Raw genomic sequence first — 16,016 nt, forward strand, 5'->3', positions numbered from 1 at the left:
GCCAGTCTGAGATCTCATATTTTCTAACACGCAGTTCACCGCGGTCAACCGCGCCAGCTGCAAATCACCGGTGAGCTGATTACCTAGTAGTTAGCCTTCCAATTTATACAATTATACTAAAGAAAGGGTATAAAATTGACGTAATGACCAAAAATGTACTGAGTTATATTGTGCCATACGGGTTCATGCAGTTATGCAAGGTACACCAACATAAGGTATACTCAGTATATATAAATAAATATATGTTTAGCATTCTTAATGTAGACAGACCCTCCCTACATGCGGATCACGCAGACTGCGTGGGCCCTCACCTCGCGGAGGGGGCCTCACCTCCTCATCTGAAGCCATCTGACTTTGGGCAGGGGCGGTCATTTTAAAAGTAGCTCCCAAGCTGAAAAAGTGTGGGCGCCCCTGCTGTAGACATAAGGTGTGGAAATAATATGACTGAAGTTTACATATTGTGCAAGTAATGATTTACTAATAACAATGGATAATTGCCAAATCCGGCAGCCATATCATGTTAGCTTTGCCAGATTTAGAAAGCCCCTTTAAAGAAGAAAAGCAATAAGAGTGATGAATACTTCATTTCATGTTTTAATTACACAGTTACATTGTTCAACACAGACAATAACCTGAATTAGAATGTTTTACAGCTTCACACATCCAACAGAGCGAACAGTTAAAGAGCGGTATTAGCAACAGGGAGGAAAGCATGCAAGAAATAAATACAAATCAGAATTGAATTCTTCTGGCACAGTTAACTTCATCTAAAAACGGTAACATTACCTTATTGAAGAGGGAAATAAAACAAAAGGAGAAAGATCTTCAAGGCGCCAACCTCTCCAACAGAACAATGCTTTTTCTGTAATAATGTATTGCACAATACAGTATAGAATGCCTCCCTACACATAACAAAACATAAACCTTTGTTTCCATTTATGTAAAGGTATAAACAGGGCCATCCTGAGCCATAGCTTTAGGGAAAACAAGTGCTGTACCCACTGTTTGCCACTTTAGCTTTCTTCATCAGTGCCTGTTTCACAGGAAGGATGTGTCATCAGATGAGTCTTGAAACTTCATTGGTAGAGTTATTGGTTGGGGTAAGTAGATACAAATGCCAACCTGCCATTCTTTGCCTTTTCTAAACATGCGTTTTGCCCATATCATGTACATAGTAACAGAAAAGTGGGTGGTGTAAAGTGTTCGGAGACCCTTGGATAATATTCACAAAAGCAGAGCCCTTATGCATTTGCCATCTGTATTATCTGTACAGAGAAAAGAATATAACACATCTCGTTTGTTTCTTAAATTAAGGAAGCTAGCACCCAGCTGAACAGAACATTGATCTTTTGTTTCCTTTTCAATTAAATCAGGAGGGATAATCTCAGTGAAGGACACCCACACAATCAACCGTGTTGAAGTTCTAATGCCGGGACAATAACACAAATCCCTTAACCAACATGAAATCTAAAAGAAAAGTTGTATATTTTGGTTGTATTTTGGTCATTTATAAGTGGTTACTATGTTTGGTTTTGTTTAGTTTTTCTAAGGGCTTACTTGCAGACAAGGATGCACAATCAAAAGCATTGAGGAGTTGAATGGAACTGCCATTAAATGTTGTTTGAATATTGTACGCAAACACAGTATTGTACTGCACAAAGCTGTTGCTATATATTGTGAATAGATATGCCACCATAGTCTGTCTGGGATGTTTCATTAAAGCTCTGAAAGTTTCAAGTAGTTTGTACAGAGACAAGAAGCAAATGTTTTTCCTTTTTTTACAAAAACACACGCACACACACACACCACCAGTCACACACAAACACACACCCACCATGCATTCATTTTATCTCTGCAAGGCTTTGTAACTGTAAGAACACGCAATCAGTAGGCTTTTCTTAAGGAGAAGCTTCTATTATCTTTTATAGAAGCACTAGTCAATATGTAGACAACAAGCGCTTTGATTGCTTGAAAAATAACTCTACACATTTGAAAGTCAGCCGGTTCATTAAGCATGCTCTTCACTCTTGTGCCCTGATTGTGTGTATTTCAGACACTTTGGTTACCTGGTGTAGTGGAGCTCTAACCTTATTATTTCTGGTCTGTTAATACACACTGTGTCAAAGCCTATTATGGCAATAGAGTACTTTGGTCTGTGCTTTTATTGGTTTTGGACAACAAATGGCATGTCAATGGTTGAGTGTTCAGTTTGGTAATATGCATGTTTGACTGTATGTGTACCTATTACTAAATCCCAGCAGTTCAGTTGGTGGAAGGTGATCAAACAGGCAGCTGAGGTCTGGTGGGAATACATATTCCTCCACATCATGAGTAATGGCAATTCCTTTCAACACTTTTTTTGATTTTAAAATGTTTAGACAGATATATATGATTGCTTTGAATGTGCATTTCCACGTCTGCTCTCAGCCAAGCTTTTCAAAGTCCAGGTCAACCTCTCCTGGTGGTTAGCTGTATGGTCACAGGAGGTAGCTAGTGTGAAGGGGTGTTACAAAGAGGGTGCGGGGTAGAAGTGGAGGAAATAGACATTGGGGATAAGGAGAAAATGACACAAGAAGGCTGAGGCCAACAACATATCCAAGTAATTATAACACACATACATAAATGCTACACACAGATGCAGGGGTACCTTGCAGTTTGAATTATGTATCGCAGATAGTCCAAATAAAATGATTAACTTAGTAGAGATGTTGATGAACAATTTTCCTATGCCAGTCACTGCTACAACAAAGGTCTGTGGTCCAACTGTAAATGAAGCCAACTTTTGGGAGTTTACGATTATCAATCTTACATTTGTTTGACAAAGGCTGCTGCATGCCGTCTATTGCTTTACTGTAAGTAAAGGTCTGGGGCTTTACATAATTGTGTTAAACAGAGGTGATCACATTCCTTGAGAATGTGGAAATATATGGAAAAAGGTTGGAGATTTTTTTTGTTGAAATAAACAATAATCGGTTAAAATTGAAAAAAAAGATCAGGTATCAAAATTAGCTTAGAGGTTTACTGTAGCTTAATACTGGCATATTATGTAATGGCTTATCCTGCACCTTGGGTGAAACAAATACTCCTAAGCACGCACGCGCACACACACACACACACACACACACACACACACACACACACACACACACACACACACACAACACACACACACACACACACACACACACACCACACACACACACACACACACACACACACACACACACACACACACACACACACACACACACACACACACACACACACACCACAATATGATGATGAGGACTAAAAGAAATAGAGGGTCAGTGGCAGGAAGAGAACACATGACATAATAGAATATATAAGTATTACAATTCCTGATTATTTTTGAATTATCCAAATTTGAAACTGAACCACCACTATTTCCTTCCTTTTTTTTGTAACTATTAAATATAGTTGGGCTTTTTTTTATCGATACACTGTTGAGGCCCCTCCTGCAGGATGAAAACTGACCTGGGGTGAATGAAGCATGGATTATTTTACCATTGCATAAAATAATCAGATTAAAGTCAAATACATTTTATTAATTTTGTCAAAGGTTTTTTGTGGTGCAGTATGATTTGTATTTCTCAAATATTGTAAATTAAGGCCTAATAAACTAATACAAAATATGTTCTGGAAGTTTTGTAGTGTCCATTCACCCTTAAATCTGTTTTCATCCATTTTCAGCTGCATTATGACACTTTACCCCTGTTACCAACAGTTTCCTCCACTCAGGGACACTTTGATTTGAGTGAAAGTTGAAAGGGTTAAAATAGTATGAGAGAAAGAAAAGGACATTTGAGAAATGTTTAGAAATAAATGTACTGTGAGAAAATCATATTCTGGACATTAAACTTTAAAGGTTTCTGTTATTTGGCAAACACATTTTTGGACCTCTTTAAATACTATGTACATTCACATTAAGTTACCGATGTTACTTTAAATATATTTATATGTATCTATATTATATGACACCCTATGGGCAGTTGCTGAGGTTCCATTCAGTAGCTGAATTCTCTTCATATTGCACCTCTGTCCTCTCACTGTCTTACAATGCGAGCAATACAAAATATTCTACAAGAGGGGTTTCATCTCAATAATATAGATACAACAAATCAAACAATAAGTACAATGTGGGGCTTCCTCTCATTAGCAACAGTCCTCCTTGCTCTGACTTCACTGCTCCGTCCGAACGTAAAGGAGGAAAATGAAAAGTAACAAAACCAAAACAAAGTCTGTATTTCTGGATATACACAAGGGCAGCACATGTGGACATCAGCGACAAGAGACATTATTGAAATTTGAAAAGAGGAACAATATCTACAAGCAGGTTCGAACCCTTCCCACGTGACTGCTCAGAGGCTCTGTCCGGAGCAGGCCAGGGATAGGGCCAGTCAGAAGTCGGGGAAGAGCGTAGAAGGGAGGTGTTGGGTGAGGGGAGGTAGAAAGAGAGAGGAGAACCAAGTCTACACGCCCTTCACTAGGCTCTGTCATCAGTTTATCATGCTTTGGAAAAGGAGGGAGTGAATGTAAAGGTAACAGCAATTCCTTGAAATATCTCCTCGTTGTAGAGCTTTAGAAAATGACTCACAAACAATGTTTTCAAGCTTGTTTTGAGGTTTTTGGCAGCTCCTACGCCGTGTTTGTATGGTCACCTTCTTTGAGGCTGTGTAGCTTTTACTTCCCTCTTTTTTTCTTTTTGTCCTCTTAATTACCATTCAAAAAACCACACTGTGGCAGGGTTTCCATCCATTGAATTAAGTCTTTCTTGTAGGCAAGTTCACAGCATTGTCCATTTTCACGAGTCTGGGCCGTCACTGAGGGATTGTTATAGTTTTGTCCAGACTGCAGGAGGCAGCTGCAGATCAAAGCAGGTCACAGTTTGTATTTTTAAATGTCTGAATATCTCCCATTCTGCAGCTCCTCTGCAGCCTGGTCCTCTCAGGGCTGACTTATCTGCTGAGGAGGTGATGTTGCTTTGCGTTTGGTTATAAGATGAGTGCTTCTCCTTATCGCTTACTTACTCACTTTGGCAGTGTAATACAAAGGTTTGGATCATGTTATTTTTCATCTTTGAATTCATTTGGGTTCACAATGGTATAGAGAGGTGAGTCCGGTGTAGATTTTTCTTGGCTCGCTAGCAAGGTAGTTAGCAGTTTAAATTTATTTTCATATCATTATTATCGTCAACATCAGCATCACCATCACTACTATTCTTCATTTAGAATATTTGGACTTTTCTTTGTTTTACCTTAAAGCCAGAAAGAAACATTTGAATAAATACTAAGCTGAGTTTTTGAGGAATAAGTCGCATCACGGTTTTTCCCTTCCCTCGTCTCTTTAAAAAAAGATATTCACTTTAGAATAAGTGCCACATCAGCGAGCTGTTTGCACTGGTAGTACACATCTCAGGGCTGACTACTGATCTCTCATTGGTGCTAAATTAAAGGGAAATCCAATCCAAGTGCTAATCAGCCTAGCCATCCCCCTATTAATATTGCCTTACTAAAGCACTTGTCTTGTGTAGACAGGTTCAACGTGTTCAATAACTTAGGGCACATCTTCAAGTCAAATTTTCATCAAACACATCCGATATGAGTCTGTGACTGAACTCAGATAGGAGACACTTTTCGTGCTTTTCACTACACTGAACGCCAGGCTGGAATCTTTGTATTTGTGGCTGTAGTTGTGAAAGAACGAAGACAGAACAATTATTTTTTGGGTAAAGATGAACGGTTAAAGTCTATCATCAGGTAGTGAGAAGATTCCCAGAAGAGCTTAGAGTAACAGGGAAATAAGTAGTCGGGGGAGAGGAAAGGGAGCAGTGTGCGATGAAGATTCCTCAGTTTGGTTTTGTGTGGAGTGTGAGCACAGTCGCATCAGTATTCAGGGAGGGGACAAGCGTCAGACGTCAGCGAGAAGTGGCATCCAGCAGGGCGGGGGTGGCTGGAGTTGTGGAGCGAGAGGCACTGCTGGAGCTGCTCTCCTTGGGACTCGCAGACATACTTCCACTGCCGCTGACAGCCCCTCCCACAATACTACTCTGGCCTGTCAAGGACAAGGCTCCTGGAGGGGTGCTCTCCGAGTGGGTGGGAGGCGCACTGGAGGACACTGTGGAGGAGGAGGGGGTGCTCCCTGGCATCCCTTGCAGGCCTTGACCACAGACATGGTGGTGCTTCTCCCAGTCTTTGTGTTGGCAGAAGGAGCCGCAGTAGCGAGCCGTGTTGCAGCCGCTGCACGTCTCACTGGCTTTCCTCCCGCAGTTCCAGCAGCTCTGGTGAGACAGTGGGGAGAGAGTGGGTTGATAAAAATAAGTCTCTTTTTTGTCCCAGGAAAGCACAGTTAAATATTTCTTACATAAATATAATGAAACCTTAAAAAAAGTGATTACTTTATAAAATAGTCCATTATAATCTTTGACGTATCAAGGGTTTTTCTGCTACTCTTTGCACAGGGCTTGGATTGTAAGGCTTTAAGTCCTGGTCCAAAGCCTGCAGTTTGTGTAACCAGCAGGTGGTGGTCAACTGCTCTGTGAAGGCTCTACGCCTGGCTCTCTTCTCCGACCACCTGGGTCTGTCTGTTTTTATTTACACTGACAACTGGACTTCGACAATCATGACAACATGGTGTAGCAACAAACCAAGAGCAACCAGCTGTGTGTATTTCACAATACAGGATAACTTAAGGGACAAGGGGAACAAGGTTTATGGTGATAGATGTAGCGATAAAAAACGAGTCAAGAATTTGAGCAGTGGTTCTTAACCTTTTCCTTAAAGGACCCCGTTTCTATCATGGAGTAAACTAACCAAACCTGAACTACGTTAACTTACATATTGTATAGATTTTTTAAATGATATGTATTGCACAACAATGCAAACTATGTTCAATACATTTTGAGCAGATTATTTCCTGTGAATATTGCATCAGGGATCAGCTTTTCTGTTATATTTAAGAACCTTTCACTTTTTTTTCTCACGCTTGGCCATTGTTTTTATTAGATATTTTGTTGTTTAATCTTTGCACTCTCCTAATGTAGGATGAGGCTGTTTAGCATAAAGTAAAGGCCTTGTGAGTAAAGCAGCTTTTGTTCAGGTAGACGTTGTGCCCTTATCCTGTTAATATCTTAAAGACAGCCTCATTCAAACTTTTGAAAAATAATTTCCTTTAGGTTACTTCACAGATATTTATGAAATCTTGAGATCATTTTTGTTTTACAGCCTTTAAAATCAAGAAGGTGAAATTAGATTTAAGAACAAGACACTGGAGAATGAGGTGACATGTGGGGTGTCTGTGATACTCACTTCACTGGAGTCCTCCTGCTGATTGATGACTGTGAGTGCCTCCTCAGAGGCTTGCCTCTTGGCCTCGGCCAGCGCCCTCTCCATTTTAGATCGTTCTACTGAAATCATCTCATGAGCTTTCCTCTCGGCGTCTGACACCGCCTTCTGCAGCTCTGACATCGCCTGTCGCTTCACCTCGTTCACGGCCTCCTCTGAGAGAGAGGAAGAGAGAGAGAGGTGTGAGTGCATGCGGTCATCGTCCCATCCTGCCTGCTGTGTCATCCTTTATTGAGACTCTTTAAGCTGCCATCTTGTTGTATCTCAGCGAACAGATGTACATCATCCAAGATTTAAAACTTTCTTCCAGAAAAGGGAAACAGCCAAACTTCAATAATTAATTCAAACACGTCTGGCCACAATCATTTCCAGTGCTGACAACAGCAGATGTCTCCAAAGTTTTGTCACTAACTTGGCTGTTCAAACAACATCCGAGGAATCCCTGTTTGCATGGCTGCCATCATATCATAGACATACTATTATTATAATTTGCTAGACAATGTTCACAGAGAAAAGTAAATAATTTCCCCACCAATGGGCATGTGTATCCCCACTGCAGGGCTTTCTACAAAGCTTCTGGCAGAAGCACAAACAGTATGAGTGAGGAAGCTGTGTTTTTACAACAGGCAGGTGTGTAGACTCCTTTCCAGATGGCAGTCTAAAATAGATACTTATTTCAGTCTTCTCTTAGTAAGAGGCAGGAGTGATTACTTTATGGCATCTTTCATTACTTGCCTCATGGTGCACAACACATTTACATTACATGATTTCTCTTATGGGTTTCAAACACCTGATAAATAGGTTTCCAAATAAGTAGTATTCATTAATATGCTAATGTGGTTTTCATTTTCCTGTACCATCAAAGACAGAAACATTTTAAAAGATTACATTTGATTTTTTCCCTTGCTCCACCTCCTCCAGATGTGCCATGTACAGTAGGACATCCTTATACACGATTGACACACATACAAGTGGCTATCCAGGTGTGTTAGGCCAACCCAAGTAGGAGGTGAGACTGATATCGTTCTCTCCACTGCTCCCTATTTCCTGCAGTCAGTGTTTGTTTGAGAGGGAACTCATAAATAACTGTCACTTTTCCTTGCCACTCCACTCCACTTGTTTCAAACTACTGTAACAAAAGATAGGAGTGGGGGAGGCTTATCCAGCTCTTTGCTGTATACTGTATGCACATGGCTGTGTGTGCATGTCTGAGCTTGATTCTTATACTAAAATGTGAATATTCTGTCAATCATGTCAACACACAGTTACACTCAGATACATGTCTCAATGCTTTCCTTCATTCCATCTTTCCCTACCTTTATCCTTCATTTAACTTCTACTCCTTTTTTTCCCCTCCTCCTCCTCTTCCTCTTTCTTCTCTCCTTTACAAAACCCTATCTGCATTATCCTGAGCTTCTCAATTATCTGGCCTAATGCATGCACCACTAAGATTAGTTTGCAAATTTAATTAATTCTTATCAAGGGGACTGCATAGCAGATGCTGGGGCAATTAGCACTTAATGGAAAACACGGGGACAGCAATATTAACATTTTAATTCCACAGGGATTTTGTAAGTCCCTGAGACGTGTTATTTTCTGTCTTCCTTTTCACACTTCAGATCTTATTTTTTAAAAGCACTGCAGTCTCTCAACCTGAACCAGACCAGAGAATGCGTGTCTGTTTTTAATTAAAAGCAAGAGGTGCTGCGGACTACCTGGCTGCTGAGATAGAGGTGACACACACAACAAACTAACACACACACATACACACACACACACACGCACACACGCGCACACACACACACAGACAGACACGTGAGATGATGTAGGTTTGTTACTCACCCTGCCTGTTTTGAAGGTGTTTTAGTGCCGGGGATAGTGGGATGCTTGTAGTACCTGTATGAAAAACAACTGCAATTAATAAGAGCTTTTTTTTCTGCGGGTGAAAATGCAGCACAGCATTTTTCCGACAGCAGCAGCATCTTCCCTCCGCTGGGCATTGAAGTATAATAGTGCTGGGACTGGGGCGGAACAAGGGCTGAACCAGTTCACTCCTGGGATGGGCTTTATCTAATGTTCACCATACAAGATGGCCCATGCAATGCACCTGGGCTACAAACTGAGTGAAAAAGAATAACCATGGTCAGGATTATTTTGTCTGTAAATCTAAATGTCTGGATTGGATTCAGTAGTCAGTGTGTGTACTGTGTGCATTGCTACAAAACAATCAAAATAAGGTGTAAACACTTAAAAGGGTGTGTATCTCAGGTCAACAGAGACCAGTTAAGCTCCGACCTGGTCTCTGCTCCTGCGGCCTGCCAGGTGAATGCATTCTCACTGCAGCTTTAACTGCAGTTGCCCTTCATAGTGGTGACAGATGGAGAGCATTTAGCCCTAATGACACAGAGGGCCTCCAATCCTCTGCCCTGATGGACCTGCAGCTGTAAGGCCTCTGCTCTGTGTGTCCTGATGGCCAGGATGAGGGCCGTAAAGACTTATGGTGGGGACTCTGTGTTTGTGTGTGTGTTGTTATTCTGTCTGGGGTCAATAATGGAGACAATATAGAAACGGGGACGCCCGACTCTTACCGGCTTTCCTCCAGATTTCTTCTGGCAGGTATCCTGATGGAGGCCTGTGTAAGAAGTCTCTGTGGATCTCTGAAACACACAAGCAGGCACAGTCTCAGTTTCAGTTGCACACAGTGAAAGACTCTTGATTTGCACAAACACACATCCACAAGACTACCCTATAGTTTCCATTATTTGTTTTGAAACAATGTGTGATCACATCAGAAAATAAGTCATCATTCACCTTTTCAGTCATTTTTGTGAAAGAAATAGAATTCAGGAGTAAATACGGGAGTAAGAAAAGTGAATACAAATGTATAACATTATTAAGTATGCTAGCTGTGTTAGGTTATAATACATTTTTTAAAGATCTAAGATGTTGCAACTTGATTTGAATTGCTTCAAAGCATAATCTAGAGTTGTGCATTTTCAGAAAAATATCATAATCTAACTTTTATAAATGGATACAAAGGTATTTTTATTTTAGCATTTTGAACAAGCGCTATCTTGCTGTAAGTGTTTTGCTTTGCCCTGTGTGTGTTTGTCTACCTGTCTGTCTGCCTGTCTGCCTTTCAGCAGCCGAGGGAGTTCCTACGGGCAGTGACTCGCTGCTGCTAGCTGTGTTGGAGGAGGAGTTGTGGTGAGGAGGAGGAGGAGGTGGAGGAAGAGGAGGAGGAGGAAGGCAGTGCTGTCCGTTGCTCCCACCTTTTTTCATCTCCTCCACGTCGCTGTAACGCCGGATCCAGTGATTCATCTCCTCCCGGTCGGCCTCCTGGCAGCGCCGCAGAACCGTCAGAGAGCGCCTCGTCTTCTCCACCATGTCCATGATGCAGTTCAGGAGCTGCAATGGGACAGGATGCTGATGAGTTGAAAAGTCACTCTGTGATAAATTAATGGAAGAAGTGCCCCATTCAATTCAAATTGCAAATTCCCACGTCACAAAGAACAAGTCCCCCCAAAAAGATAAACATGTATCATCTACACAGTAGTAAATACTTTTTACTTAAACAAAATTGTATAAATCCATGAAAAAATGTCAAAGGTCACACGAAGAAAGCACATTTAAAAGGCAAAGGTCGCTTTTGGAACCTTGCAGTAAATCTGCACACAATATTTTGATACGTCCTAAAGACATACCACGTAGCAGACGTGCACGTGAATGTTTCTGTGTGTTTTTGTCTTTGTTCATGGACGGTGTGCTTGTTGGTGAATTTCAATGTCTAAAAGCATTACAACAACAATAGTGTAACAGCTGGGCTGCTGATGAAAAAGTCGAGCCCATTCCTTCCACCATTCTGCTCCGTTCCCTGCCAACTCAACAGATTCCCTCTCTTTTCTTTCCTTCCCCCATGTTGTAAACAGTGTCACTTTTTTTCCACGGTGCCCTGTTTCCAGACCCGGCCAGGTTTGCTAAATGTGTTTTACATGGTTGACATTCAATTCATATCATTATTCCCATTGATCTTTCCCTCTCTGTCTCTGCCTCCTTCCCTCTGTCTCACCACTCCCTCCCTCCCTTTTGAGTTAGCTATATTTATTTCAGTGAAGTGTTTCTAATTTGGCCGGGGTCCAGGCCTGGCCGGTTCTCTCCATGACTGCAGCTCTTGTCTCAGCTGCTCTCCCCAGCTGGAGCTGCGCTCTGCTGGGTCCTGAGCTCCATCTGGGGCCCTGTTTTTCTGTGTGTGTGTGTGTGTGTGTTGTGTGTGTCTAGTGAACATGATTTTGTCTTCTTATAGTTGGGTGCCAGAAAGCCTTATAGGTGTATATCTGTTGTTATTTCACCCCTCTGACACAGACCTCTTATGGTCAGCTGTCTGTCAACTGCACACTCAGATGGGACGGAGGTTGTTCTGTCTGTCAACAGCTCCTGTCCCACTAAAATTAGCTTCGATCACCTGTTTGCCTCTTAGCTCTTTTTTTCCACTCCTTCATGAATGAAACCAATAAGGGGTTGACTTTAATCATAGCTATCATGCTGATACTTACATTATCTAGGTGCTTCCATTCCTCTGCCCACTCTCGATCAGTAAGACGGTGGTCAATCACCTCCTCTTGGCGGGCTCCATGCACTGCTACAAGACAAAAACATGGTTCAGATGCAGCACTTCAACACAGTAGACTTTAGTATATTGTATCACTGACTCCAAGCAGCCAACTCAAAACGTTATTTATTTCTGGTGGTTCTCAGAATAGATTTGACCTATTAATTTTCTTGTTTTTTCTTATTGTTAAGTTGTCAATTTAGTGATTGACATTTTTTATTTCAAACAAAACAACATATTGTGTATTTGCATAGCCTCGTCTGTGAGACAATTTGGCAAATAATTCATGTGTTTCCTTTTGGGAAAGCAGAGGGAAGGCATATGGTTGCCACAGTTGTAGCATGTAGGCATGTATGGATGTGGTCTTTATATAGACGCACTGCCACAAGGATTATCACACCGGGCTGACAACTGGCCTTTGTTCTCTACATACACCCCACTTAGATATACACCAGCAGATAATCTTGACCGTATGACTGAGGACTTTAGAGCCATAGATTTGCGTGAATGCAGCCGTCCTACCTGTCGGCCTGTGCCTGTCTCGGGTGTCGCGGTGTTCATTATGTCTGTAAGCGTCTCTGTATTGGTGCGCCAGGGCCATGTCTTCTAAGCGATAGTGTTGGGGTCCCATTTGGGGGTTGGGTGGATGTGGTAGGCCGTTGGGAGGGTGGTTGGGGAGGCCGTTGGGAGGCGGGTGAGCAGGAAGACCTGTGCTGGGGCTGAAGCGTTGACTGGGGCTGATGGTGCAGGGCCTCTTAGCATGGTGCTCCGGGTGCATGCCGTCTCTCTCTGAGCCCTCTTTTGTCCTGCAACGGAAGACATAGGAGTGGGTTAAAACCACCATAGATGTGATGTTGTATATGGCAAGCCTTACCATGATACTATTTAATGCAGTGAGGCGACTATAATTGATATTTTGTAGTAGCCCAGACTCCGATATCCTTTTAAAATAATTGGCCTGGCAGCAGATAATGTCAGCACCACGCAGCTAGCAGAATACAGTATCAAAAGGACACCCCTAAGCAAAAGATTGTGTTCGAAAATACATATTATTTACAGGAAAACGAATCTCTGTTTGTACAATCTAGTTTTTATTTTCCACTTGAGACAGACTACCTCTAATCTCTGTTTCCACTACCACATTTACCATTATTCCACAAAAATCTACCAAAGAATCGATTAACTGCTTTAAATAAACACTGAACCAATCAGAAATGGTTTTTGAAGCCTACTGGACTAGCATCTAAAAACAAAAGCCATTATTGAGGCTATTTTCTCTTCTCAACTTTTTTTCATTGAGGTTTTTGTAACACCATTTGTCAAAAGGAAGAGAAATAAGTTTAGTGCGTCATGTTTCTCCAGCTAGTCCATCTCTGGCATTGCCAGACCACAATGAGTAATGTGAAAACAGTGGGATGGGATGGCTTTGCCAGGCTAAAGACCAGAATGCCCTTGAGATCAGATCAACAGACGAAAAATGACCTGCTGTAAAAACATGCTAAACAAGTAGACTGATATCATACATTTCTGGTGTTTGTGTTCTCAAAGTGTTTTTTTAAGATTACCTCAGGAACACAAACTTTCAACAACAACTCTCACATGGTGTATGCAAACACACATACTCACACACATGTATTCTGGCTGAGAGCCTTTTTGTTCAGTTAGAGTAAGGCAGGCCTCCACAAAAGCGTTTGCACAGCTGTACACCATATGTAGCAAACAAAGCCAAGTCCAACTGTACACCCTGCAACTCAAGCTCTTAATCTGAATATCCCTCAGCCAACTCTTAGATTGCAAGTATTTCTCCCTCTCCCTCCCACTCTGCTCTCGGGCTTTAGGGGCAATATGGGCTGAATGCTATGTGTTTGGCAGATGTTTATTGTCTGTGTACTTTAAGTCAGTGTGTGTGAGAGGTTGTGTTTTCCAGCCATCTGGACAGTTTAAATGGGAGTGTTGATATTAATCTGTTTAGCTGGATGGCAATAGTCAGGCACTGGATGCAAATCACTATTTATCATCCTGGGGATCAAAGCAAATAAATGCAGCACTACCCCATGGAGATGGTGTGTGTGTGTGTGTGTGTGTGTGTGTGTGTGTGTGTGTGTGTGTGTGTGTGTGTGTGTGTGTGTGTGTGTGTGTGTGTGTGTGTGTGTGTGTGTGTGTGTGTTTGTATATTTGTGTATGATGGCTATAATCGTACACATCCCTGGCTGTAGTATCTGACAACTCAGAGGAACAGCTGGCGCGATGTAGGCCCTGCCCCAGCTTAAATCGCCCTCCCCCCAGCTGTGTATAAACCACAGGTCAGTAGGCGGAGGTGTGTGGATTACAGTGGAATTGCACGTTCAGCTCCAAGCCCTAGTCCCATCCAAAACCACCACTGCCCACCTCCCCAAACCCCGCTCAGGATGTGCTCAGTGTTACGGTCAGCACATCACCATCTGGACACATCCCTGGCATATGGGCAGCTGCTGGGAGCCCACAGGCCAGGCAGCACGAGAGAGGAAGTGAGGGATCGAGAGAGGGGGATAAAGACAGTGATAGAGAAAGACAGATAGGTGAAAAGGTGATCAGGAAAGAAGAAGGACAGTGCCAGGAAGTGAAGGAGGAAGAAAATGGAAGAAAGCACATTTTTCTTGAGAAATGTGGGACCATTGCAGCTCGTTGTTGGTTTTACGCTCTGTCTTTGGATTGTGCTGAGGACAGTTACAGTACTTAACTCCCTCTTCCCTTCCCTGTCTGTCTCTCTTTGCTCTTCTCACACACTGTCTTTGTTTTCCTACACTGCATTTATTTCACCCCTCCCTCCCAGACAGCTGGCAGAGCCAACCTGGCATCGGGGATATCCAGACTTCCGCCTCCCGCACCGAAGATTTATAGCCTCCTCTTGTCACTTGGCATTCTAAAATACCTCTAAATAAGTCGTATAAAACAGAGCGTGGGCAAGAGTCTGCCAAAGTGTGTGCGCATCCGCCTCTGAAGTGTGTTTGTATGTGTTTTTTTGTAATTAATGGAGATACGCTACCTGTCAGGGGTCCTTCTCTTGCCGTGCTCATTCAACTCCAACATGATCTCGGAGGAGTCGAGGGGCGAGCTGGCGTTGGCGTCCAGGAGAAGCTGCTCGTGTTGGGCCAGGTACTGAGCTGGAGTCTGCTTGGCCAACCTGGCACAGTGCAGCAACTCTCTCTGCAGCAGGGGCAGGTTTGCCTTTGAGAGAGAAGACAGAAAACTCTGGATTAAAAGTGAAATACATTGTAGAAGGAAATATATAGATTTATTGAGCTGATGTAACAGTAGAGCAGCGTGTTAAGTGGACAAGAGGTGAGCTAGAAAGTCATGCTGGAATAATAGATAGATGGGGTGAGAGTGAAATAATGCCAGATTAGAGCGAGAGAAAAAAGAAAGTGGTAGATGAAGAGACAGGATGAGATAAGAGAGGTCTCCTGACACCTTCCTCTGCCATGTGTCTCTCTCTCTCTCCCTCCAGGGTGTGTGTGTGTGTGTGTGTGTGTGTGTGTGTGTGTGTGTGTGTGTGTGTGTGTGTGTGTGTGTGTGTGTGTGTGTGTGTGTGTGTGTGTGTGTGTGTGTGTGTGTGTGTGTGTGTCAGTGCTGTCAAATAGACCTCTCAGAACTGTCTGATTGATAGAACGCAGCCATTGCTGTAATATCCCAGATGTGGAGGCTCATCACATGCCACGGGGTCTGACACACTCACACACAACAATTGTGCAAACAGACAAACACAAGCACACCTCAATATTTTCTACAGTAAACACAATGAAGGTTTCCAATCAATACTAGGTTTGCTTTTTAGCCTCTCTATTTCTGTTTGGAAGGAGAAATATGAAGTAGCACAGAGGAAAGACATACATACAGTGTCTGCACACACACAAACACACACACAGTCCTGAACACTGGCCGCATAAACATCAATCAGTATTTACCTTCAGGAAGGGAATGACGAACGGCCTCAGAGGGAAGTTGGTGGCCTCATGAAGTTTGGAGTGAAACTCTTCGATGGTGAGGGTGGAGTTCTGCCCAAAGAC

General features: G+C 42.5%; 1 protein-coding gene across 11 annotated transcripts in view; it reads right to left on the reverse strand.

Moving 5' to 3' along the window:
• Positions 1 to 576: 576 nt before the first annotated feature.
• The window catches only part of cbfa2t3 (CBFA2/RUNX1 partner transcriptional co-repressor 3), a 41,736-nt gene continuing 26,296 nt past the window's right edge, over positions 577 to 16,016 (reverse strand). For 2 of the 11 annotated variants that reach the window (XM_034216769.1, XM_034216841.1), the window contains exons 4-12: positions 15,915 to 16,004; positions 14,996 to 15,177; positions 12,493 to 12,776; positions 11,915 to 12,000; positions 10,478 to 10,808; positions 9,950 to 10,018; positions 9,204 to 9,257; positions 7,326 to 7,516; positions 577 to 6,307 (exon numbers count right to left, since the gene is read on the reverse strand). In XM_034216769.1, coding sequence (XP_034072660.1) covers positions 5,936 to 6,307; positions 7,326 to 7,516; positions 9,204 to 9,257; positions 9,950 to 10,018; positions 10,478 to 10,808; positions 11,915 to 12,000; positions 12,493 to 12,776; positions 14,996 to 15,177; positions 15,915 to 16,004 — 1,659 coding nt within the window. In that variant the 3' untranslated portion in view covers positions 577 to 5,935. The remainder of the gene's footprint in view (positions 6,308 to 7,325; positions 7,517 to 9,203; positions 9,258 to 9,949; positions 10,019 to 10,477; positions 10,809 to 11,914; positions 12,001 to 12,492; positions 12,777 to 14,995; positions 15,178 to 15,914; positions 16,005 to 16,016) is intronic. The other 9 variants (XM_034216850.1, XM_034216817.1, XM_034216799.1 and 6 more) reach the window with 9 other exon arrangements.

Source organism: Gymnodraco acuticeps, unplaced genomic scaffold (assembly GCF_902827175.1).
Source record: "Gymnodraco acuticeps unplaced genomic scaffold, fGymAcu1.1, whole genome shotgun sequence".
Classification (NCBI taxonomy): domain Eukaryota; kingdom Metazoa; phylum Chordata; class Actinopteri; order Perciformes; family Bathydraconidae; genus Gymnodraco; species Gymnodraco acuticeps.